General features: G+C 38.3%; 1 protein-coding gene across 2 annotated transcripts in view; it reads right to left on the reverse strand.

Annotated features, from left to right (window-relative positions):
• Nucleotides 1-24,494, reverse strand: part of LOC126299462 (RNA exonuclease 1 homolog) — a 196,884-nt gene that overhangs the window by 46,561 nt on the left and 125,829 nt on the right. For both annotated transcript variants that reach the window (XM_049991383.1, XM_049991384.1), the window contains exons 6-7: nt 8,032-8,198; nt 328-462 (exon numbers count right to left, since the gene is read on the reverse strand). In XM_049991383.1, the coding sequence (XP_049847340.1) occupies nt 328-462; nt 8,032-8,198 (302 nt within the window). The remainder of the gene's footprint in view (nt 1-327; nt 463-8,031; nt 8,199-24,494) is intronic.

Below are 24,494 nucleotides of genomic sequence, written 5' to 3' on the forward strand. Positions count from 1 at the left end.
TTGAAATAGATTCATCAGGCCAAATCAATCACCAATGTAAATTTGTGAACTGTAAGATGAAGATTTTCAATCTGAAATGTGTATGGGTTCAGTACAAAAAACATGAAACTACTATAGTTACTAATACAATATGGCTTGTGGGTAATACTGAGAGGCCAATTAATATCAAAACTAGAAACAAAACACATTTTTCAAAAGTTCTGTAAAATCCCTGCACTGTATTTCTTTGTATTAAAACATGATGATATTTTAACTGCAAAAAAGTTTACATTTACACTGGTTCTGGGCTGATGCAAGAAAAGAACAAAGTAAGTTAAATAAAATTACCTTCTCTTGTGCTTCATCTTCACTGTGATAAAAGTTAACATATTCACTAGACAGCAAGTTGAAATAATTCTGTCGAATATGTGCTGGGATTTTACCACCAATTTCAGCTGTTATGGTGGCCCTTATTTTTATGTCCTGGAATCAGGAAATAATATAACAGAAACTGACATCATTAATAAAACCAACTGAAAACACAAAAAGATACAAAAGATCACATATATAATCCTGTTTCATAAATGGTTTAATTATTTACATCATTATGATATGGAATATTTCAAACTGGTTTGTAAATAAAACATATTTTCTCAGTGAAACTATGGATAGATTTTGACCACTTACATGACAGACTTTTACGTTAATCTTAATCTATATTTAAATATAGTAACTGGGCCAACCAGACATTTATCTATGGAGTAGGAGTAGCTGACAAACAGAAATAACTTTAGTTTGTTTGCAAAGCTGTTTTATTTGTCTATCACTACCTTTAATTTACAATGTACGTAGTAAAATATTTGACCTATATCTCAACAGGTATGGGTTTCCAGACATATCATAATAGGAACTTTCGTTACTTGGTTTTAAACACCTTGTTTTGTAAGACAGTATTTAGTTTCCCCACATTCTTTTTAAAAGATGAGCAAACTTACACATTCAAGAAACAAAAAGTGTGTTCACATGCGTGGAAAAGTCATTTATACCAACAGGCCACCTGGGAATGCAGGAACTGATTCAAAAGTTTAGGCCTCTTAATCTTTTCATCTCTGTACATATGTAACACAACAATATTTATCACAAAATACTGTTCACAGCAGATAACAAATGCAAGTATTCACAACCACAATGCATGGAGAGAGAACCAGTTAAGAAATGTATCCTACTAACTGATTATCCTTGGGAAAGGAGCACTGTACTCTGTTATTATATCAAAGAGAAATCCACCACGAAACATAGAGGGTAGAGTACATCACAATAACTTTTCACAGAAACTCATATCTGTATATAATGATCCATGTGATCATTAATGTTAAAATGACTAACAACACTGTTCCTTCTTAAGAAGTATGTGACACTGAATGTTTAATATATTGGTGTGTCCTATATTACACGCCCACTGTGTACAGTATAATCTTACATGACTACATGAAAATCAAATGCATATCATATCCCTCTCAAATTTCAGTTCAGCTCATTTGGAATGATACTTATCCTCCCGATTTATCTAATCTCTCTGTACCAGTTATATTTCTGGAGGGAATGTAACTTTTTTTATTATTCAGATAATGTGATTCCTTGAGTGTAATGCTAGATGATCATGCATATTACTACACTAATGTTATTCCATCCATACTTTGTAAATCTGAGACTCTGGAGATGACAGCTAGTTAGTGTCGAAACTGGTCATGAAATAAACTATTTCACTTAAAGCGATCTTGGCTTCTAATATCACATATTTTGAAATTTCTTATTTATTCTTTTTGATGATGCGTGTTACTCTCAGTTAAACTCATGGATAAATCATTCAACAAGATTTTCTCACAGAATATATTGTCAACTTAATGAGGTTACAATATGAAGCATAAATTTTCATTTAACTCTCTAGTGCTTGCCACAAAGAAATTATAATCTAAATTACATTTTTCACTGAGCAGTTATCCACTTTTCAGCTTACAGGAATAAACTTTAAAAAAATGTATTACAAAAGAAAACATATCCCTGATACTCCCTGCAATGAAAAACTGTCTTGCTGTGAAGATTTCCCACGATGAATGGTGACTGGATTCTATATTCAGAACCCTGTGCAGAAAGTGACTGCTGCAACCTTTCCCTACAAGAATTGTGTCTACTACCAATTGAACTATAATGTTGTGTGATGTTCTGTTCTGAGAATAATCAGACATATTACACAGTATATGTCTGCCTCAAAAGTGAGACATGAGAACAGTATATGGAATTGACCCACATGCACTATGTACATCATTATTTAAATTCATGGAATTTCTTGACAACAGGTTGAATTTGCTAAGAAGAATTTTCAGTACACTCAGAGATACGAAACGAAGAATCTGTATTTTACCTTTAAGACTATTTTTGGGAATCATCTGCATCAATAATTGGTCCCTTCCTTTTTATATGTTATGACTTTCCAAGGGTAGTAAAAATGATACCTTCATTACAATGAATGCAGATGACACTTCAGGCTTTTGTTGGGAAAATTATATTCTTAATCTCGACATAGAGGTAAAAAGAATTATAGATATTGCAAAGGAAAAGTTTGAAAATGACAATCTAAAAGTCAACTTACAAAAAACAAATATAATCCCCTTGAAAGTTGGTGATTTGCAAACTTGTATCGATTCTCTATGTAGTAATATTTTTGGGAAAATCTGCTGTGAGTGTAAATTCCTAGGTATATGCATAGATAGCAAACTACTATGGACACAACAAATTGACAATGTATGTAAAGGCTATCATCTAGCCTATATGTTTTAAGAAGAATAGCTCCATACATCAATACCCAAACAATGATGATGGTGTATTTTGGTTTAACGCATCCATTTCAATTATATGATCTTGCGTTGTGGGGTGGGGCTTCCAAAACTCATGTAGACCGAGTATTTAAACGCCAGAAAAGATCCTTGAGAATATTAGGCAAAAAAGATGCTAGAACATCATGTAAAGGGTTGTTTATAGAATTTAAAATTCTGACTATCTATTCTATGTATATGTTTGAAACAATAGTATTATCTGTAGTAGATAAGAAATATACATGTAGTAATGCAGAAATTCATGATCACAATACAAGTACACATTTACCATATGATACACAGAACACTGAAAAAACAAAACAAAACAGCAAACAATCCATATATTAATGGAGCAAAATACTTCAATGCACTGCCAAATGAACTGAAGGTAATAACTGGAGAGACAATCAAAAAATATCTACAATCATGGCTCTATGAGCAGTGCTTTTATAGCCTACTATAGAAACTAAAATCTAAAGTATTATTATGTCAAATAATTTGGACTACATACATAGGTTCCTATTATAAAGTAAAATTAGATTGTATACTGTTGCTATGCATGTAATTACATGTTTCACACAAATAAATTACAAATTATTGTCTCCAAATTAGCTGACAACAGAAAAGTAAAATGTAATGACAATTTTATCACATACAGATTTAGAATGAAAACATTCTGTGATAGAATGTTTTTGAGTCTTCAGCTGAGTAGCTGACACCATTTATATGCACAATATTTTGATGACTGACCCCATCATCTTGTTCAGGTGCAACTGACTGTGTTATTACGCATACTTGCTGCTTCGACATCAACCAGACTGTGAACTATTGTTGGTGTTATGCTGCTACTTATAGCACAGTTCAACTCCAGGCTCCCACTACATGCTTTAATACTCATTTGGTTTTCAGGGCTCACATTGTTATTCTGTGAAACATACTATGCACTAAAGGACGTCATTCTCCTGTATCTATGGGGAACTGAGTGAGGTACCAACTCGAGACATTTGAGCTGAAAAAAAGTTGCACATAAAAATCAGTAAGATACCTCAGAGACCCCAGCTATGGAACACATGAAGATGTCAGGCAATATTGTATGCCTTAAGCAAAAAGCCTACCAATGCCAATTACAACCTGACAGGTAGCCAATTGCAGACTGCCACTCTCTCTGCTTCAACACAGTTAATGGGTCACAATCCTTTCAATCAATCTGCACATCTCATTGGTGAGATTGACTGGTCCATATGTATCAATGGAAGCTGGGTTTTTGTCTGGTATCAAAATTGGAATGATGGGACTTTCTCTCTACTATGATGGGCAGTCACCACTATGCCAAACATCCATATCCAGATGTTGAATAATTCAGTTGTGTATGAAGTCAGAGCCTGGAGCTGTGCCGCAAGACAAGTTGAGGGCTCTAAACAATTCTCACTCATTAAAAGGCTTCTTATGTTGTTATGAGCGGAAAATGGTAAAAGAAATGCAAGCATCTTCCATTCATCATTGGAAGATAGGAGGGTAAAGAAGCAAATGCTGACGCCATTAAAAGTGGACTGCAATTAATTCAGCTAGGACAGATGGTTCAGTAGAGATACTAACCATTAAGGAGGAAATACTACAAAAATTATGTCATTCGATTTTGAATTTTATACCTTATTCGGCTATAATATCAGTTTATTTAAGTTTTGTAAATTTTAGTTGTAACATCAAAATTGTAGCAAAATTAATAATGGATTATTTTGAAATTCATTGTTAAAATTCTATATAAAGGAATGCAGCAGGGTTTCTTTGTCTCAGTCTTTTGCTTCAGTTTCAGTGTTTATCTCAGAATGAGATTTTCACTCTGCAGCGGAGTGTGCGCTGATATGAAACTTCCTGGCATATTAAAACTGCGAGCCAGATCGAGACTCGAACTCTAGTCTCGTTCGGGCACGCAGTTTTAATCTGCCAGGAAGTTTCATATCAGCGCACACTCCGCTGCAGAGTGAAAATCTCATTCTGGAAACATCCCCCAGGCTTTGGCTAAGCCATGTCTCCACAGTATCCTTTCTTTCGGGAGTGCTAGTTCTGCAAGGTTCGCAAGAGAGCTTCTGTAAAGTTTGGAAGGTAGGAGACGAGATACTGGCAGAAGTAAAGCTGTGAGTACTGGGCGTGAGTCGTGCTTCGGTAGCTCAGATGGTAGAGCACTTGCCTGCGAAAGGCAAAGGTCCCGAGTTCGAGTCTCGGTCGGGCACGCAGTTTTAATCTGCCAGGAAGTTTCAGTGTTTATCTCCGTTTGTGCTTTGGACAGTCGGTCTTTTGGAACTGCATTTTATATCATGTGGAGAGCAAATATACGACAATAAAACTGATAATACACCTGAATCTTTTATTCACTTAGTTTCCATATACAAATCAAGATCCAGGCAAAATTCAAAAGAAGAATTCGACAAGGTGGAAGCAGCAACAAAAACAACAGGTTATGTATTATTTTAGTGCAACTTCCACTCATCTATTGTATCAGTTTGTCTTGTGAATAATTATTATTAAAGAGAGGGTGGTACAGTTACAGGGTATCAGATCAAGGACGTCCATAAGGACATCAACACTGAATCCTAATGAGAATGATGCAAAGGTGTCGAGTACTGCTCATCTATCTTGGAGGCTTACCAGGTAATACTGATAGAAGAGAGAGAGAGAAGATCCAATAAAGAGTGGTGCGTTTCATGATGGGATCATTTAACTGGAAACAGAATGTTACAGAGATGCTCGAATAACTCCAGGACCAGATGCCACAAGAGAGGTGTTGCACATCACAAAGAGGTTTATCATTGAAATTCTGAGAGAGCACTTCCTGGGAAGAGTTGTAAAATATATTACTTCCTCACACATACATCTTGCCAAAGACCACAATGAGAAAATTCGAGGAATTAAAGCTATTCCAGAGGCTTACCAACAATAATTCTTCCCATGCAACATTTTCGAGGGGAACAGGGAAAGGACAGGGGGGGGGGGGGGGGGGGGGATAGACCATTTAGTGGTACCAGAAGTGCGATCCGCCACACACTGACAGTTGGCTTATGGAATATTGATGTATATGTAAAGGAGAGACTGGAGGCATAGTTCTCATCAGTTTGTGCTCTGACATGTGTAGCATGGTGATCTGTCTAATGAGCCATGACATGGAAGTAACAGTCACACTAGAAAGTGGTCATCATCACAAAATTTTGGTCACAGACCATTCCAACAAGGTAACAAAACGAAGAGCAAAGTGTGAGGTTAATATCTGAGAATGAGCCATGAGCTACACTAAAAATGGGTGGCAATAACCTCTCAATAATCAGAATAGTTATCAGCAGCTGCTGACCATACTAGTTGTACCCCAGCAATTGGCTCAGTATAAGAATGAACACGCTGTGGATCGTCCAGGTCCAATACCATCTTACAATTTCTTTTCTTTAAGATCCCTGTTTATACAGCTATTGACGAGCACATAGTGGTGACTCAGCAAATTTCTTCATTTTTGTTTGTTTGTTTTTTTCTTTTTTTCTTTCATATCTTTGAACTAGCAAGAAAAATTTCTTCATTAATTTTAGCTCCAATTTCAACTCATAAAATGGCAGTTAATGGCAAATACCTACACAGTCTTATGGCAATCATTTCTTAACACCTAACAATGTTGCTCTGTTGTGCTTATTATCTTTTTATATCTGGTGTGCTGTTTCCAGTGCACTTTCATCTTATTCTATGCATGTCATAGTTAGATATATGAGAGCAGCAGGCATTTAAAAACTATAATTATTACTTTACCACATGCCTAAATATAGTGTAATACTTCTATTTTTATTACATTATTAACTCAAATTATATTTAATTAAGTAGAATTCTGCTATCCCTGTCAATATTTTTGTTGTGCACAACTGTAAACTGTGAAAGCATGTAGCAACACCTAGTGACCAGCAACAGTATGATGATGTGACCCAACACTACTGATTATTTGTTTGTTTACCATACAGTCTTAATATGCTTTACATTTGACAGTGCCTATTTTGGCTACAAGTTTTTTGTGCTTTTTATACTAGTTTATGAAGACAAGTATGTTGCTGTAAGACCAATTTTAGCTGCTTCTCACATCACTTATGTAAATGCTACTTCCAATACTGTCTTATATTAATGTAATACTCCCAATGATAATTATGCACATCTATTTTGTCTTTTCTAGACATATCTAATGGTGATCACATATACCCAAACCAGTTATAAAACTAAACAAAAATATTTAAAATATCACAAAAATGAACTACTCTTCTTGTTTTTTCCCCCCATTTAAAGGCATAAACAAACTGATTCACTTCTGCAATGCTACCTTAAGAAGATCTGCCCTTTCATCATCTCTGGATTCCTTCCTCATAGTTAATTTATCACTAGTTTTGTTTCACTTCACGATTTTCATCTTTTCGCATTACAAGCATTCTCTGCTTTTTCCTTAATGTTTTCTCCACTTTTTTCATCACTTTCTTTTCTTGCCTTAACTTTGATAATAGGAATTTTTCCAAGAAAAACTTTTTCTTATTTCTTCCATATTCCTAATCTGCAATGTGTCTTTACCTATTCTCATATTGTGCTTTCTCACAGACATACTTCACTAAACGCCTCAATAACTTTACATCATCTATGCATCTTCTGTATGTTTAGGCCATCCGTTAACTCATACATTTTTTTAAAAACTTTTTTCATACCTTACCATTAATCTTTACCTTTAGTTCCACAGTTCTCTCTCTCTCTCTCTCTCTCTCTCTCTCTCTCTCTCTCTCTCTCTCTCTCTCTTCCTTCCTGACATTTTCATATCTCTCTCTTTCTCCTATGTGAAGGACTTACTTGTAGCACACTACGAAAAGCCACTGAAAGAGCAGCCTTTATTATATTTGTTTCAAATTTTCATGAGAATTAATGATACATTCATACAAATTTGCATTTCAGCCTCACTAAAATTTATTTGGTTTACTATTATACCATATAATACTGTGTAAATTCTCAGAAAGGGACTGAAAATAACTCTGCAGGTGCTTTTTTTGTGTGTTCATAAAATTAGTCTACTTCCATCTCCTTGTGTTCATATTTTTATGTATTTGTTTTCAAAACTGTGATAACACAAGTAAATAGGCTACCATAAATATAAATAATATTGAACATTAAGACATACGTGTGCTGCTGTATGAGCAATACGCTGACCACCTTTAGGCAGTGTGTGCATTACAGTTAATGATGTCACAGGTCTTTTATTCGGCTCATGTGTCTTCAATGCTTCCATTCTCTTTTTGGCATTTAGAAGCAACTGGACATTCTGAACATGGGCAACACGTACGCGACCTGTAACACATGCCAAATTATAGCTGATTTAGTTATTTTTACTTTTGAAGCTTATGTGCATTTCATAATGTTAAGAAAACACATTGATATGCAAGTGCCTTTCTTGTTTACCACCACATTAAACAGAGAAATGAAACTGTTTCTATGCATCTTATAAAAATCTCTCCTATATTTTAGACAACTGCGTGTAACATAAAATATAGTACCATTTAATCCATAGTAAAAATATGGTGATTAATATTTCTTTTCCATTTAGTACTTCAGCAATAGAAAAATTTGTAGACAAAAGTAGCAGGGTAAAGTTAGGGTCAAAGTAAATTGGAAGGATATAATGACAATTAGATCAATTTATTATAAAACTTTTAAATAAAGATGCATCCACAGCATATCAGCATGTCACTTCATTACACTGATCTTGAACGATGGTGTCTGGAAGGTAAATTTTACGTGTTGCAACTAAGCAGATAGGTGAAAGGAATCTTCAAAACACAGCAGAAAGTGTTGTTGCTAATATAATGTGGAGTCCACAAGACTGCCTACATAACTACGCTCCTGGAAATGGAAAAAAGAACACATTGACACCGGTGTGTCAGACCCACCATACTTGCTCCGGACATTGCGAGAGGGCTGTACAAGCAATGATCACACGCACGGCACAGCGGACACACCAGGAACCGCGGTGTTGGCTGTCGAATGGCGCTAGCTGCGCAGCATTTGTGCACCGCCGCCGTCAGTGTCAGCCAGTTTGCCGTGGCATACGGAGCTCCATCGCAGTCTTTAACACTGGTAGCATGCCGCGACAGCGTGGACGTGAACCGTATGTGCAGTTGACAGACTTTGAGCGAGGGCGTATAGTGGGCATGCGGGAGGCCGGGTGGACGTGCCGCCGAATTGCTCAACACGTGGGGCGTGAGGTCTCCACAGTACATCGATGTTGTCGCCAGTGGTCGGCGGAAGGTGCACGTGCCCGTCGACCTGGGACCGGACCGCAGTGACGCACGGATGCACGCCAAGACTGTAGGATCCTACGCAGTGCCGTAGGGGACCGCACCGCCACTTCCCAGCAAATTAGGGACACTGTTGCTCCTGGGGTATCGGCGAGGACCATTCGCAACCGTCTGCATGAAGCTGGGCTACGGTCCCGCACACCGTTAGGCCGTCTTCTGCTCACACACCAACATCGTGCAGCCCGCCTCCAGTGGTGTCGCGACAGGCGTGAATGGAGGGACGAATGGAGACGTGTCGTCTTCAGCGATGAGAGTCGCTTCTGCCTTGGTGCCAATGATGGTCGTATGCATGTTTGGCGCCGTGCAGGTGAGCGCCACAATCAGGACTGCATATGACCGAGGCACACAGGGCGAACACTCGGCATTATGGTGTGGGGAGCAATCTCCTTCACTGGCCGTACACCTCTGGTGATCGTCGAGGGGACACTGAATAGTGCACGGTACATCCAAACCGTCATCGAACCCATCGTTCTACCATTCCTAGACCAGCAAGGGAACTTGCTGTTCCAACAGGACAATGCACGTCCGCATGTATCCCGTGCCACGCAACGTGCTCTAGAAGGTGTAAGTCAACTACCCTGGCCAGCAAGATCTCCGGATCTGTCCCCCATTGAGCATGTTTGGGACTGGATGAAGCATCGTCTCACGCGGTGGAAATGGCATGGCAAACCGTTCCACAGGACTACATCCAGCATCTCTACGATCGTCTCCATGGGAGAATAGCAGCCTGCATTGCTGCGAAACGTGGATATACACTATACTAGTGCCGACATTGTGCATGCTCTGTTGCCTGTGTCTATGTGCCTGTGGTTCTGTCAGTGTGATCATGTGATGTATCTGACCCCAGGAAAGTGTCAATAAAGTTTCCCCTTCCTGGGACAATGAATTCACGGTGTTCTTATTTCAATTTCCAGGAGTGTAGATAGAACTGAAAGAAATTGGAGAATTCTTCAGAAGAACTGACATATGTATCAAAATGAGAGTCACTGGGAGGTGGTGACAATGGATCAAAAAGAAATTCAAGGGAGAAACTTCATATACTCCAAATTCTTAGGCAGGATGTTACAAAAGACCAAGGTGCTAATTTATTGGGTTGGCAGTAGAAGACTTTTTCTTATCTATAAAATTCATAATTTTTTAACATACACTGTATTTTAGGTCAATGTGCTTTGGCCAAAGTTTTCCAGTGAGGAGATTCCATTCCTGAAATCCAATTCTGGAAGGTTTGTACAACAGCCATCTATGGCTGTTTTAACTCCCCCTTATGATTCAATATGTTTTGCTGACAAAACATTCTTTACAGATAGGGTGATTGTTCCAACAATATATACCTCATTCAAATTTGACTTCAGTACAGTAGTCAAGCCATAGTCAGAGTAAATTACAGAAAGTTTACTTGACTAGTTTTGGTGAAGCTCAGTCACCATTATCAAATGTAACAAGTATGAAATAAGTCTGCTATTAATTATGAGAACCTGAAATATAAGTAACATCCAACCACAACACCTTTGTCATAGGAAACAATACTGTGAGTTTATCATGTTAAATTAAACCTCGTTGTGCAGTAATGGCAATGAAGTGACATCTGCACACAGAAAATTTAAATTTTAATGTCTTAAATGTTGGATTCGGATTAGTGTTGTTGAACTTCTTGCATAATGAATCTGACAAGTGAAAAATCTTGTCTTACTAATCTTAGCAATTCTGTTGTTATTTTGAAACATACATTGTCTCCAAACCAATAGGTCAACTCTATAGAGAAAAATCTCCACATCTCAATGTCTTAAAGTTGAAAATACTTAGCTTGTAATCTTTAACACAGTACTCAATAGCACTGTGTCCAAGAAACAATTCTTTGCTTGTATGATGCATTTAAAGCCAAGGTTAACACATAATTGATCAACATGGTGGACACAGCTCTAGCTTCCAAAGAACCTTTGTTGGCACATTCGCTGTTCTGTAGAAACATTATTTTCTTTTATTTTTATAATTCATTCCATTTCTTGGGAATTTATTTTTCCCCTGTTGGTCCCAAATACTTGCACAGTTATTGTTTTACCCTCTAAAAATTAATCAATAAGAATAATTCACTTTACAGCTGAGAAAACATTTGCCATTAAATATTTCCAACAATGAAATCAACTTCACCTGGTCTAGAGCCACCAGCTTCCAAGCACTATTTTGGCAGTCATTCCATTTCTGGCATTAAGTGATGACCAACATCTCATCCACAGAAACAAATTGGTGCAACAAAAAAATTTTTTGATTCATTTATTCTTATTTCCCTTGAACCCATTACCTTCTGGCTACTATTCAACAAATGCAGCACCGCATTTGCAAAATACTCATATTTCTTAAAGTAAGTTGTACCATACAGTTTCTTCTGATATGACTATGACATCAGTGATTTCAACTACCTTTGACTACTTATAGTCTCATGCAATATTCATATACTTGCTGTGGAAATGGCCACACCAAAAAATTTGTAATGTCAGTACTGTCAATGACACAGTGCTGGTGTTATATCACAGATGAAGAGGTTTTAGAGCTTCTTGCACCATTCAACTCTGTCCACAAAATGTAAAATTCTTAGTACAGCATGAGGAAAATCAAGGCTTAAATTTCCTTGAACTTAAAATCATTAACATAAAAAACGCCTAAATTCAACATACAACGAGGAACACACATATACTGACATAACAACAGACAGCTCATCATTTCATCCCACTATACAGAAGCATGCAGCATTTAGGACAGTGATACAGAAAGCACACTCACTAATTAGAACAACAGTCTTAGGAAAGAATTAGACACAATCAAATCATAGCTACAAACAATGACTACACTCTCAAAATAAATGATAACTTGACACATAAAATACACAAAAACAATAGAAAGGCGAAAATAATGTGTAACACAGATAATGACAAGAAGTAAATGAGGTGTGTCTGGCAAGTACTGCCATTTTTCCCAACCAATAGATGTATTGCAGATATTGTTACAAATGTTTAATATTCTTTGTAATAGTTCTCTTGGACATCTACACACTTTTTCCAGCAGCTCTACTACACATGGTACATGTCCTGGGAAGCTTCAACGGGACCCTAGCAAGAGCCCTCATCATGGCACCTTGGACAGCTTCAATCGACCCAAAAACACATTCCTTTCAGTGTGGTCTTGATTCTCAGGAAGAGAAAGAAGTCAGCCAGAGCCATTTCTGGTCTGTAGGGGGACTGCAGTATTGCCAAGTTGTACTTCCCCAGTTACTCCTGGATGCCCAGCGCCATGTGGCTTGGAGAACGGTCATGGTGGAGCTCTCGGATAGTGGCACTCACCATTCTCACTGACATAATACTTTTTCACAGTTTTTCCAGCACATCAAAATAGTAGACAGGATTCACAGTTTAGCCTTGAGGAACAATCTCTCTGTGGATCACACCTTTGGCACCGACAAACACAATCAATAATGTTTTCACTCTCAACTTGCTCTTTTCAATTTTGGGGATCCCGGGGTGTGTCACTCACAGCTCTGAGGTTTTGTTTCTGCGACATACTCAAAACACGATGTTTCATCCCTGGTAATAACATTGTCAAGGAAAGAAGGTTTAGTCTCCATGCCTTTGAGAAGTTCAATTGTGACCATCACCTGCTGTGCTGATTCTTCTGATGGTCCAATCTAAACCTTGTTTTGGCACACACCTTCCACATGTGCAATTTATCAGTCACCAGTTTGTATACAATTGTTTTGGGAATGTTGAGAGGTTCTGCAATCATCTAGACATTCAACCGAGGTCAGAATTTAACAGATTGCACATATGGGCCAAATTGTCATCAGTTGTGCTGGTTGATGAGTGTCCAGCATGGGGTTCGTCAACCACCCCTTTTCAGTCTTCCTTAAACACTTTCAATCACTGCAAAACTTGCAAATATGGTAGAGCACTGTCCCCAAAAGCTTGCACAATCAATTTTTGGGTCTCTGCATGAGATTTGTTCAGTTTCAAACAAAACTATGACACATAACATTGCTCAAGTGATGATTCAAGTGTGTTCCATAACTCAGGCACTAAACAGGCAGACACAATGATCCTGACACCCCAACTGCTTGAGCAGACTGGTGAAGGCATTGCTTTGAAGCTGAGAGCCACCCCCCACCCCCACATAACCCAACCAACTGGAATGGAACACTCTGTGGCCACTTTCAGTACCAGCACAACGAAAAATTGTATACTTTCCAGACACACCTCATATGCTGGCATTCCATACCAAGGGTCCATTTTACAAAGAAAAAAAATTTCTCAACTGATAACAAAAAATGTAAAAATTGCATTCTTCACTCACTTATAAGAAGTTCGAGTACTTATCAGCCTGCAACATAAAAGCAAAAACCAATTCATCAGCAACAGTGGAGTATATGAAATATCATGTCCTAGTTGTCCTGCTAACTATGACAGAATGTGAGTCAAAGGCTTTACATCACTCCAAGAGAATACGAATGCCTTCAGATTAAATCAGTCACAACACAGCAGAAGCATGACACAAATACATTGTTTAAAATTCATAAAAAATTTGACCATACTACAAATTCAACCCAATTTTAAGAACCTATATCTGCTGTACAAAACTGAAAGTCCTGAATCAATGCTAAAAGAGCAGGCAGGTTTTTGCTGCCGACAGATATTACCACTTTTAAAAACTTGTAATACCTGTAATTGCATGCAATGATAGGATCTAATTAATCTGCAACATATATGTTAATATATGGTCTGTTAACTCTTTCCACACCATAATTGTGAATTGATTTTTGTATACACAAACATTTCTGTCTTGAGCCAAGTGAAGTGCTTTTCTGAAGTGCAGTAGTCCACATTAAACACTGATACAATGTCAAGTTATGTTCCTCCCAGCTTCTCCGGCAAGTTTCTCATTCTCTCCCAACTCATTCTCCTTCAGTTTTTTTCATTTTCTTTAACACACAATTTTCAAAACTTAACACATTAACCTCTCACCACTATTACTCTCTATACACACAAATAATTTGGAGGCAGGGTGGGCAGACATCTATGGTTGTTTGCTGATGATGCTATGGTGTATGGTAAGGTGCCAAAATTTAGTGATGTAGGAAGACACAATATGGCTTGGTCAAAATTCCCAGTTCGTGTGACGAGTGCCAGCTAGCTTTTAATGTAGAAAAGTGTAAGTTAATGAGGATAAGTAGGAAAAACAAACCCATAATTTTCGGATACAGCATTAGTAATGTGCTGCTGGGCACAGTCACTGCGTTTAAATATCTGTGCATATGGTAGAAATATAAAATGGAATGAGCATATCAGGATTGTGGTAGGGAAGGCCGATTGTTGTCTTAGGTTTACTGGGAGAATTTTAGGAAAATGTGGTTCACCTATAAAGCAGACCATGTATAGGATGCTAGTGCAAACTGCTCTCAAGTTCTGCTTGACTGTTTGCGATCCACACCAGGTTGGCTTAAAGGAAAACATTGAAGCACTTCAGAGGCAAGCTGCTAGATTTGTTACTGGTAGGTCTGAAAAACACACAAGTGTTATGCAGATGGTTCGCGAAATCAAATGGGAATTCCTCGAGGGAAGGCGATTTTCTTTTCAAGCAACACTATTAAGAACATTTAGAGAATCGACATTTGAAGCTGACTGTAATATGATTCTATTGCCTGCAACATACACTGCGTGCATGGTCCATGAAGAAAAAAATACGAGAAATTAGGGCTCATACAGAGGTGTATGAGCAATCATTTTTCCCTCCTCCTATTTGTGAATGGAATGAAAAGGAAATGTCTAGTAGTGGTACACGCGCTGTACGGTGGCTTGCGGAGTATCTATGTAGATGTAGATATAGATTTAGGAATACATGTTTATATTAATCTCACATCATCAAAAGTAAGGCTACTGAAGTAAGATGCTTGGGAGGCTGACTAGTGGGATAAGGATATAGTGAAATACAAAGTAGTCACAATCTAGCTTCAGTAGTCCATGACAAACAGTATTGTAGGGTGTTTAAAAATGTTATTAGGGAGGCAAAGAGGATGTGGTATGCAAATAGAATAGCTAATTCACAGGATGAAATTAAAACTGTGTGGTCAGTCACAAAGGAAATGTCTGGTCAGCAGCACAAGGTCAACGATATAGTCAGTGCGTAGTAAAAATATTTCTGTTACTTATAAGTCAGATATATATACAGTATTTAACAATCTATTTCTGAGGATCACTGGTGAATTGAGCAAAAATTTAGTTCCTACAGGGATTCATACAACTCTCTTGGAAAATGTCTTTCCGAGATTGGTGTCTGAAATACTCCTCTGCGATACTGACAAGGGGGAAGATAGAGTCAATAATTAAATCACTGAAGGCTTGAGTGCTCTCGTTGATATGATGGACTGCCTAGCAGAATATTAAAGTACTGTGCTGCATATGTTAGCCCCATACTTAACCATATTTGCAATTTCTCCTTTAAAAATGATCAGTTTCCTGAAGGATTTAAGAACTCACTCGTAAAACCACTTTATAAAAAGGGAGAAAGGGATAATGTAAACAATTTTAGACCTATTTCTATGCCATCAGTTTTTGCTAGTTGTTTTAAGGGCTGTGTATGTAAAGATAATTGTTATTTTATTTCACATAATTTGCTATCAAATGTACTGTTAGGTTTTAGAAGTGGTTTAACAACTGAAAATGCTATATTCTCTTTTCTCTGTGAGGTACTGGATGGATTAAACAAAAGGTTTCAGATGCTAGTCATCTTTTTTTATTTAACGAAGGAATTTGATTGTGTTGATCATCAAGTATTGCTCATAAGTTGGACCATTATGCAATACGGGGAGCAGCTCACAGTTAGCTCACCTCCTCCTCTAACAATAAACAGCAAAAGGTCATCCACAGTGTTGAGAATGGCTATGATTTGGGGGCTATAACGTGGGGTCTGAGTGGGGCACGGTCAAATTGGTAGTGCCCCAGGGATCAGTGCTGGGGCCACTTCTTTTCCTTACTTACATAAATAATATGCCCTCTAGTATTACATGTGATTCTAAAATATTTCTGTTTGCTGATGACACTAGCTTGGTAGTAAAGAACATTGTGTGAAACACTGGCACTGTTTCAAATAGCACAATTCATAACATAAGGTCATGGCTTATAGAAAATAAAGTAATGCTTAATCATGGTAAGACTTTTTAATTTCACAGGATGGGCATACGATTAGTGTAATGGAACAGTTCAAATTTCTAGGTGTTCAGATAGATAATAAACTGTCGTAGAAAGCCCACATACAGGACCTTGTTCAAAGACTTAATGCTGCCATTTTTACTATTTGAATGGTATCAGAAGTTAGTGATAGTTCGACACAAAAAGTAGTCTACCTTGCTTATTTTCATTCGCTTATGACATATGGTGGTACATTTTGGGGTAACTCTTCCCATTCTCAAAGGATCTTTTTAGCTCAGAAATGGGCAGTTCGGGCAATAAAGAGCGTACGTTTACGTACCTCTTGTCGGCCTGTTGATCACCAATCTGAGTATTTTGATACTGGCCTCTCGATATGTATTACTGTCATTTCTTGCTAACTCTATCAGCCTATTCCCAAGAATTAGCAGCTTTCACTCAGTTAATACTATACAGAAATCCAATCTGCATTTGGATCGCACTTCCTTGACTCTTGTGCAGAAAGGTGTGCAGTATAATGCTGCACCCATTTTCAATAAGCTACCACAAAAATTGAAAGATTTTAGCAGTAATCCACGTGCTTTTGAATTGAAACTGAAGAGTGCCCTCATGTGTCACTCCTTCTATTCTGTTGAGGAGTTCATTGAAAAATTAGGGCGATTCCTGTGTTGTATTGTTGACTGAGTTTACATGAACTTAAGGTTTGTCTTTTTTTTTGGGTTCACAAACATTTTATTTTATCTGTTATTACTTTAATGTTATAATTTCATGTATTGATACATTCCATGACCTTGGAGATTTGCTCCTCAATTTGGTCCTACAGAACTAGACATGTAAAATAAAAATAAATAATCAAGTGGCATCTGGCAATGGACCAACAGGGACCAAACTGCATTATGTCATATAACTGAGTATCAATACGAGGCATGTTATTTTTAAGTAAGCACTATTTTGAAATAAAAATAAAACAAGTAGCCTTTTCTTAGTTTTTTTCCTCTCTCTCTCTCTCTCTCTCTCTCTCTCTCTCTCTCTCTCTCTCTCTCTCTCTCTCTCTCTCTCTCTCTCTCTATCATCAGATCAGTGAAGTGTATCAAGAAAACATTATGAGTGATTGGATAGTATGGAAATGGGTGACAGCTTTCAAAGATGGCCGTACAAACATGCACGGTAATGAATGAAATGAGCGACCTTCAGACATAACTGATGATTTGGTGCAAAAAGTTGATGAAACAGTGAGAGAGAACAGATGTTTTGTGATTTCGACATTATGTGATGAGTTTCCTGAAGTGCACAAAGTGTGCTCTATGCAATTGTTGCCTAGTCAGGAAGCATATTTCTATGAGGGTGGTATTCAAAAGTTGGTTGTATGATACAATAAGTGCAGCAGTATTCTCAATTGGAGGAGGCATTTAAAATACTCACATACAAATGTAAACACACCAAATGGACATGATGTAGGAAAGTAGATTAAAGAACATTCTTCTACATCAAAATAAAATTCCTATGTAAAGTTTAGTTGTTTTATTTTCATTTCAAACTAGTACTTACTTATAAAACATGCCTTGTATTTGTTACTGAAGGGATTGGTTATTACACTTCGCATGAATTGTGCATAGTCATATCCACAACTACAACTTACAGATGGAAAGCATTTATCTCCTGCATCTAGTGGCCCTCTTCAATGTACACTTTTGTAAACAGTGCATTTTAAAATGTACTACTGTTATAAGGTGATTCAGGAACCAAAAAAGTTATAAATGCTGCAAAATAAATGCTCAATGTTTGCTGTGTAATTGCATTTAATATTAAATTCAACAAGGAGCTGATAGAAGCAATACCCATAAGTTTTAATAAAATAAAAAAGTAAAGTAGTGTAATTAATTTTTTTGTTTCCACATATATGTCTGCATTCCTGATACATACAGAAATTCCTGCACAAACTATGATAGAATGCTGCCCAAGAGGAGGGAGAGGGGAGAAGGGGGATGCACTGTGGGGATGGAGGGACATAGCATACTCATAAAGCCGGGTATTGGGCAGTAACTGCTGAGTCTAAAGGGAAACGACATTGTAGCAATCTATGCTGGGTTTGTGGAAGAGTACATCAACAACAGTCCTTCCTGTGACAGCTAGTAAGTGACACAGATCTCCCAGTGTGGTCAAACAAGTCCGAATGAGGAAGACCAAAGTAGCAGGCCATCTCTCTGTGAAGGATCAAGGATCACAAGAGAAGTGGAGACCCTCTTGCTCGAAGTAGTGAGTGTAGAAAAAGTGAAAATCTGTCATGTCAGTTTTCATCATCTTCTACATTTTGAACTTGAGAAAGGTCACCACCAGCTAAATTCCACAACAGCTTACACCCATTTAAGAAAAACCATCAAACAGATGCAGCACTGGAAATTTTCCAGCTGTGTCAGCCCATTCGGACAACTTCTTTAACCATCTAATCCATCTGACTTTCATAGCTGCCTAATAAACATTGACAAATACTGTAACCCCGAGACAAAGGAGCAAAGGAAACTGTGGAAACATGTGGATTTAGCACTGTCGAAAAAGGCGAGGAGCTGATCATCATCAACAGAGGTGAAAATGTGTGTGTGTTGGGACTGACAGTGTCATGTTAGCAGATTATGCTTGTAAGGGACAAATCCATCACAGGAGCTTATTATCAAAAATCACCTGATGTGGTTCTTGCAAGGCTGCCAAGACAAAGTGATGTGGAAAGCTATTTGAGGGGGTGTTTTTGCTCCACAATTATTCCCTGGCTTATTCTGCACAAGCTACAGTCATAAAAATGAAAAATCAGTCATGGATCAGTTTTCAACATCTTGCATGACATTTTCAAAATGACAAAGAATGCCACTAGCTGGGTTCAACTCTTCACACTCATTCAAAAAGTCTGCCAAACTGAGTCAGCAACTGCTTCTTTAGGCTATAAAATTCTGCCTCATCCCATATTCCCCCAACATGGCATCCAGGGCCTACTTCCTCTTTCCTTGGATGAAGAACACATTGCATGGCAGATGTTTCCAGACTGACAAGGTGATTTTTGAGGTGGAGTATTTCCCGAACAGTCAAAATGTAGACTTATAAATCTAGGTCATCACAAAGTCATCTATCATTGAGAAAATGTTTTGCACTGCATTATCAGTTTTTAAAGGACTAACACCGTCACCAAGTTTGATAGCTGCAGCCGGATTTTTAAGGTGTTAATTAAAACTTTTAAGAGTGCCCCTCATATTTATTTGTTCCTTATAGACTGAATCATTTCAATGAGAAATACTGTAAGAAAATAAATCTTTCAAGTTATGTAACACACACACACACACACACACACACACACACACACACACACACCTACACACACACACACACACACCTCACTCAAAGATCAACATTCCCACACACTTACTGTAAAAGCTCTCATATTTATCGATTAGTACCTTATAACCAATTTTGATTTAAGCTCGAAACACATAAAAATCTGAATCTTATGTCTATGACTGCAGTTGTTGAATATAAAGAAACCTGTGGTATTTGAAATAAAAGTACCATGTCAAAAGCTATCAATGTAAGAAGTTTGTTTCTTACTGAATTTGGCTATGTATATGATATCGTACAGTTCCTGAGCATCCCACTGGGCACCAGTATCCAGGACTTAGTCCACACTTCTCTTCAGTATCTTGAGTGAAACTTTAAGACATTGTTAATGGTAATTATTCATTGTACTGGGACATTATGTTCTTGGTGCATGCTCACTCCCTCCACCCCTCTCCCTTCCTCCTTCCCTCCCCCAAGGTAGAACCTGAACAAATTTTTTATGTCCACTGGGAATACTATCCTGGGACATAAAATCTTCCTTTTCCATCAGAAAATTAGTCTTGAAATTTTCAATTTGGTGTATCCATAATAACATCATCCTATATATTTTGAACCAGTAGTTACACATTATACAACTTAAGTTATTCTTTTGTTACCATACAGCTAATTTACAAGATTTTCAACGGTTGATATATGGAAGTGATAATGTAAGTCTTTGCAGCTGTCATTTCTCACATCCTAACACAATTATTCATATACTTATAGGTTTATTTATAAATTTACACATGATTCCCTTACTATGTCTGAGCTTTATTTACAAACCAGTCAATGGGTATTTGAAGCACAGGTAAATCTGAGTGGTGTGCTGATTTTTGGTTAAAAGCAAAGTAGATTACACAAATCACAATCAGAACCATTACAGTGCTGGTAGATGTCACATTTATAGTTGTGACACTATGATGTTATCTGTTGTGGTATTTATGTAGGTGCTGAACATTTGTTTAGCTGTAATTCTCCCTTTTGGCATTGCCACTAGTTCAGTTAGTGAGCATAGAATTTCTGGATTTAGGATATTATTTAGGAAGGTTAAGTTCTGGGTAGACAGCACTTAAGTATCATCATACTGGTGTTCGCAGCTGGTGGACAAAACATTGCACCTGCTAAGTCACTAGTCAAACCGTCTATTACTATTCCGCTATCCCATAATTCTACTCTACTCATACCTGTTGGTTTCCCATGTTCATAACAGCTTACTATGACTACTCCTGGTGTAAAAGTTGAGTAGACCCAGGGGGTGTCCACTCTCTGGAAATGGGGATACAGCATTAACACTTCCCTTTGATATTCGCTTGATCCAGTTTTTCCCAGGAATTTATTTGAACTCGTAGAGCTGTAAGCCAGACTGTATCATCCTACTTGAACTGATCGTAACACATCAACATTATAGAATAGCCATCTCTTTGTTCTGAAATGATTAATACATCTTTGGTCCACACCTGTATCCATTTTGGTATGCAATATGAGAGAAAGGAAATTTTATCACTGTTCCCCCTCCCTTCAGATGGCACGATTACTTTGACAAAACTATACCCCCATATACAAAGACAGCATTGTATCAATCCCTTGACTAAAAAGAAAACTATAAGTAGAACAAAATAAAACTGGATGACTTCCTAATAATCTACACAAGAACAAATGAAGTGCAACATAAGCGAACAACAATCTTAAATCTCATCTATCGACATGGTCTAAGGTAAGGACAAAGGCATTTTAGATGTACTCTGGTTGTCAGTTATCTGTTTTTTTTTTCTTTGTTCCATAAGACTCCACATTTTGTACTACAGATGCTGCTGGTATCTGTGGCAGTGCATAGACAGCTCCCTTGAAAGGCTTAATATGTTCCATGTGAATAATCATAGTCTTCATTGGCATCTGTATTTTTTACATTGACACGTGCCATCATTTCCACTACCTGGTATGGTCCACAGTATCAGGTCAGGAATTTGTCTGCTTTGCCTTTTGGTGTCTATGAGTTCACTACTATCGCCCATTGGCCAATCCTGTATTGCAGTAACTTCCCGTTGTTTTGTACTATCTGCTCTTGTCGTTTTAAAGCTTTTGTATTTGTGCATTTTACTTGTCGTCAAATATCACCCAACTTCTTACCAACCTTTTTACTGATTCAATGTCGGATCCAGTCTTCGGCTTGTGGGCATGGGTACATATATCACTACTGACACCAGATACATGAGTTCACTCCCTGAATCCTACAGTGGTCTGGAGAGAACCGGATTGGGTGTGGTAGTGAGGACCTAAATATGCTCGAGAACACAAAGAAATCTTCATTGACAATAACACAGTTATTGGGTAGTAATACAGGATTGTCTTCCCAAGCACTGCACAACAGTCGAGCTGGCACAGCAGTGCCTCATCAGCAGGGAGAGGCCAGCATGTACTCAACTTGCAGTACCACCGTGTCAGCAAAGTGTCATGTGGCAGCTGTTGCATCACGGGATGGCTATCAACCTGGGGACTTGGGTAGCCTATATCTCTATGTATCGCACTCCAAAGTGCACTCACTGATGTCGAATATTTACAATCAGGAGTCATGTCCCAGGTCCACATGAAGTACTCGCTGGCTCGTAGGGGGTCAGCTTTCAGCCTCCATTTAGGAGACAGAAGTCAGCGGCATCAGTATCTGCCACAAGCATCCAGGTCACACAGGTCAAGCCTCCAGCAGGCCTGCAGGGTGACAGTGACCTCAGTGCTCTGTAAGTGTTGCAGCTTACACAAGGGCTGTGACTAAACACTGGGCAGTCAGCACTCTGTAGTCAGAAATTTGTTAATACGGGTGAGTATTTACGTTGGCGCTTCCCATGTGCTCTGTGGCAGGTGGGATGGCTATGACATTTTTCCCTCACTGTCAGCTCTCCTACTGACTTCAGACTTTCGCTACTTCATCTTTCTGAGGTTCTTTTCTGCTGGCTCAACACCTAAACACTTACTGTTGCATTTTACTTAGCCTTCTTTATGAAACCTTTCGCTAATACCAATTTAGAAACATTGGTAGTAGCTAGTAGCTCTGTTACTAGCAGTTTCAAATTACCGGTAACCTCATCACCCAAGCACCATGCCCAATTGCAACCCTAGTGCAGAAAGAGGACCTCTCCATATTCCTTTAATGTGCCAATAATCGCAAAGGCAGCAGCACTATTGCCGTTGTTTCGATGAAACGGCTTCACGAGTAAAGCTCTGCTCACCTTGTCCAGACCCATGTTGATTGTCTGCAACTGTAATGCACACTTATGCTTGTGTTTCAGCCTTATGTCACTGTATCAGTACTGACACTTGACAGCAAGTCATGAAACTAACACTACCTACAATACAAATCCTGCAGTTCATAGTCTGAACATCATTACTATAAAGTTGGGTACTCATATGGTAATTAGTTATCCATCTACACTGGCTCAAGTAGTGAAAGTTTAATCATAACCATGCTGTACATTTGGCACTTTTCTAGGAGTAGAAGAATTGGTGGAAGTCTGATAACTAATGGGCTGGTACAGATTGTTTCCACCTGTTGCCAGATTTAGCTATGAAACAAGGCACCATGCAGCATGCACCAGTCAGCGTAGGTCTGGAAAAGGTCAGCAAGGCTTTACTCGTAAAGCTGTTTTATTGAAACAACAGCAACAGTGCTGCTGACCTTTGTGAGTATCGACACGTCAGATAGAATCAAATTTGTGACTAAAACTGGCTTTCACAAATGCCTTTTTAGTGGAACAGACCCAGTTTTTTTATGCAGTTAGTGCTCCGGTATTGGAAGGGTTAGCTTACATTGTCATTTCCGTGGGATGTTCCTGAAGAATCTGAAATAAAGTCTGCAAGGAGGCTCCTCCCTTCCCTTCCCTTCCCTTCCCTTCCCTTCCCTTCCCTTCCCTTCCCTTCCCTTCCCTTCCCTTCCCTCCCCCCCCCCCCCTCCCCCCCCCGATTCATACTAGCAGCACGCTTCTGTATTGCTATGATGTCTTCCTTCAATCCGACCTGTTATGGATCCCAAACATTCGAGCAGTACTCAAGAATAGGTCACACCAGCACCCTATATGTAGTCTCCTTTATGGATGACCCACAGTTTCCTAAAATTCTCCCAATAAACTGAAGTTCACCATCTGGCTTGTTCCCAGGAGCAATTTCCAAACTGCCAATTAATTCAAGCTTTCAAATCATGTTTTTCAATCCCAGCATAGAAAGAGGACCTCTCCATATTCCTTTTATGTGTCGATACCCACAAAGAAAGAAGGTGTACAACATAAATGTTAGGCTAGTGTCTAGCTTGCGCTGCATAGGAAAGGGCAGTGCTGCAGGAACAATGTTATGTGGAATTATGAACTTGCCAGAAATACCAACCAAGTTTGGATTTTATAATGAATTGGTGGGATATTCTGCTGAAGATTTTGCACAAGCAGCAGTGAAGAAAGCAGTTGAAGAGGGCTGTGACTGATAATGGAAATCGTAGAGATTTTTACTGTTGCTTTAAATGGATCATGGCAATGTAGACATCATAAATCTCTAAATTGAGTTGTGACAGCTACCAGTGGAGACAGGTGCAAAGTTACTGATAATGCTATTGTCTCCAAACATTGTGGGTGTAAAGGCAACACCAAGGAGGAACATAATTAAGGTTGTGAAGCAAATTTTCATGGCACAAGTGGAGCAATGGAAGTAGAGGGAGCGAAAAGAATTTTTCCAGATCAGAAGAGTAGTATAATGTACGATATACG

Source organism: Schistocerca gregaria, chromosome X (genome assembly GCF_023897955.1).
Source record: "Schistocerca gregaria isolate iqSchGreg1 chromosome X, iqSchGreg1.2, whole genome shotgun sequence".
NCBI lineage: Eukaryota > Metazoa > Arthropoda > Insecta > Orthoptera > Acrididae > Schistocerca > Schistocerca gregaria.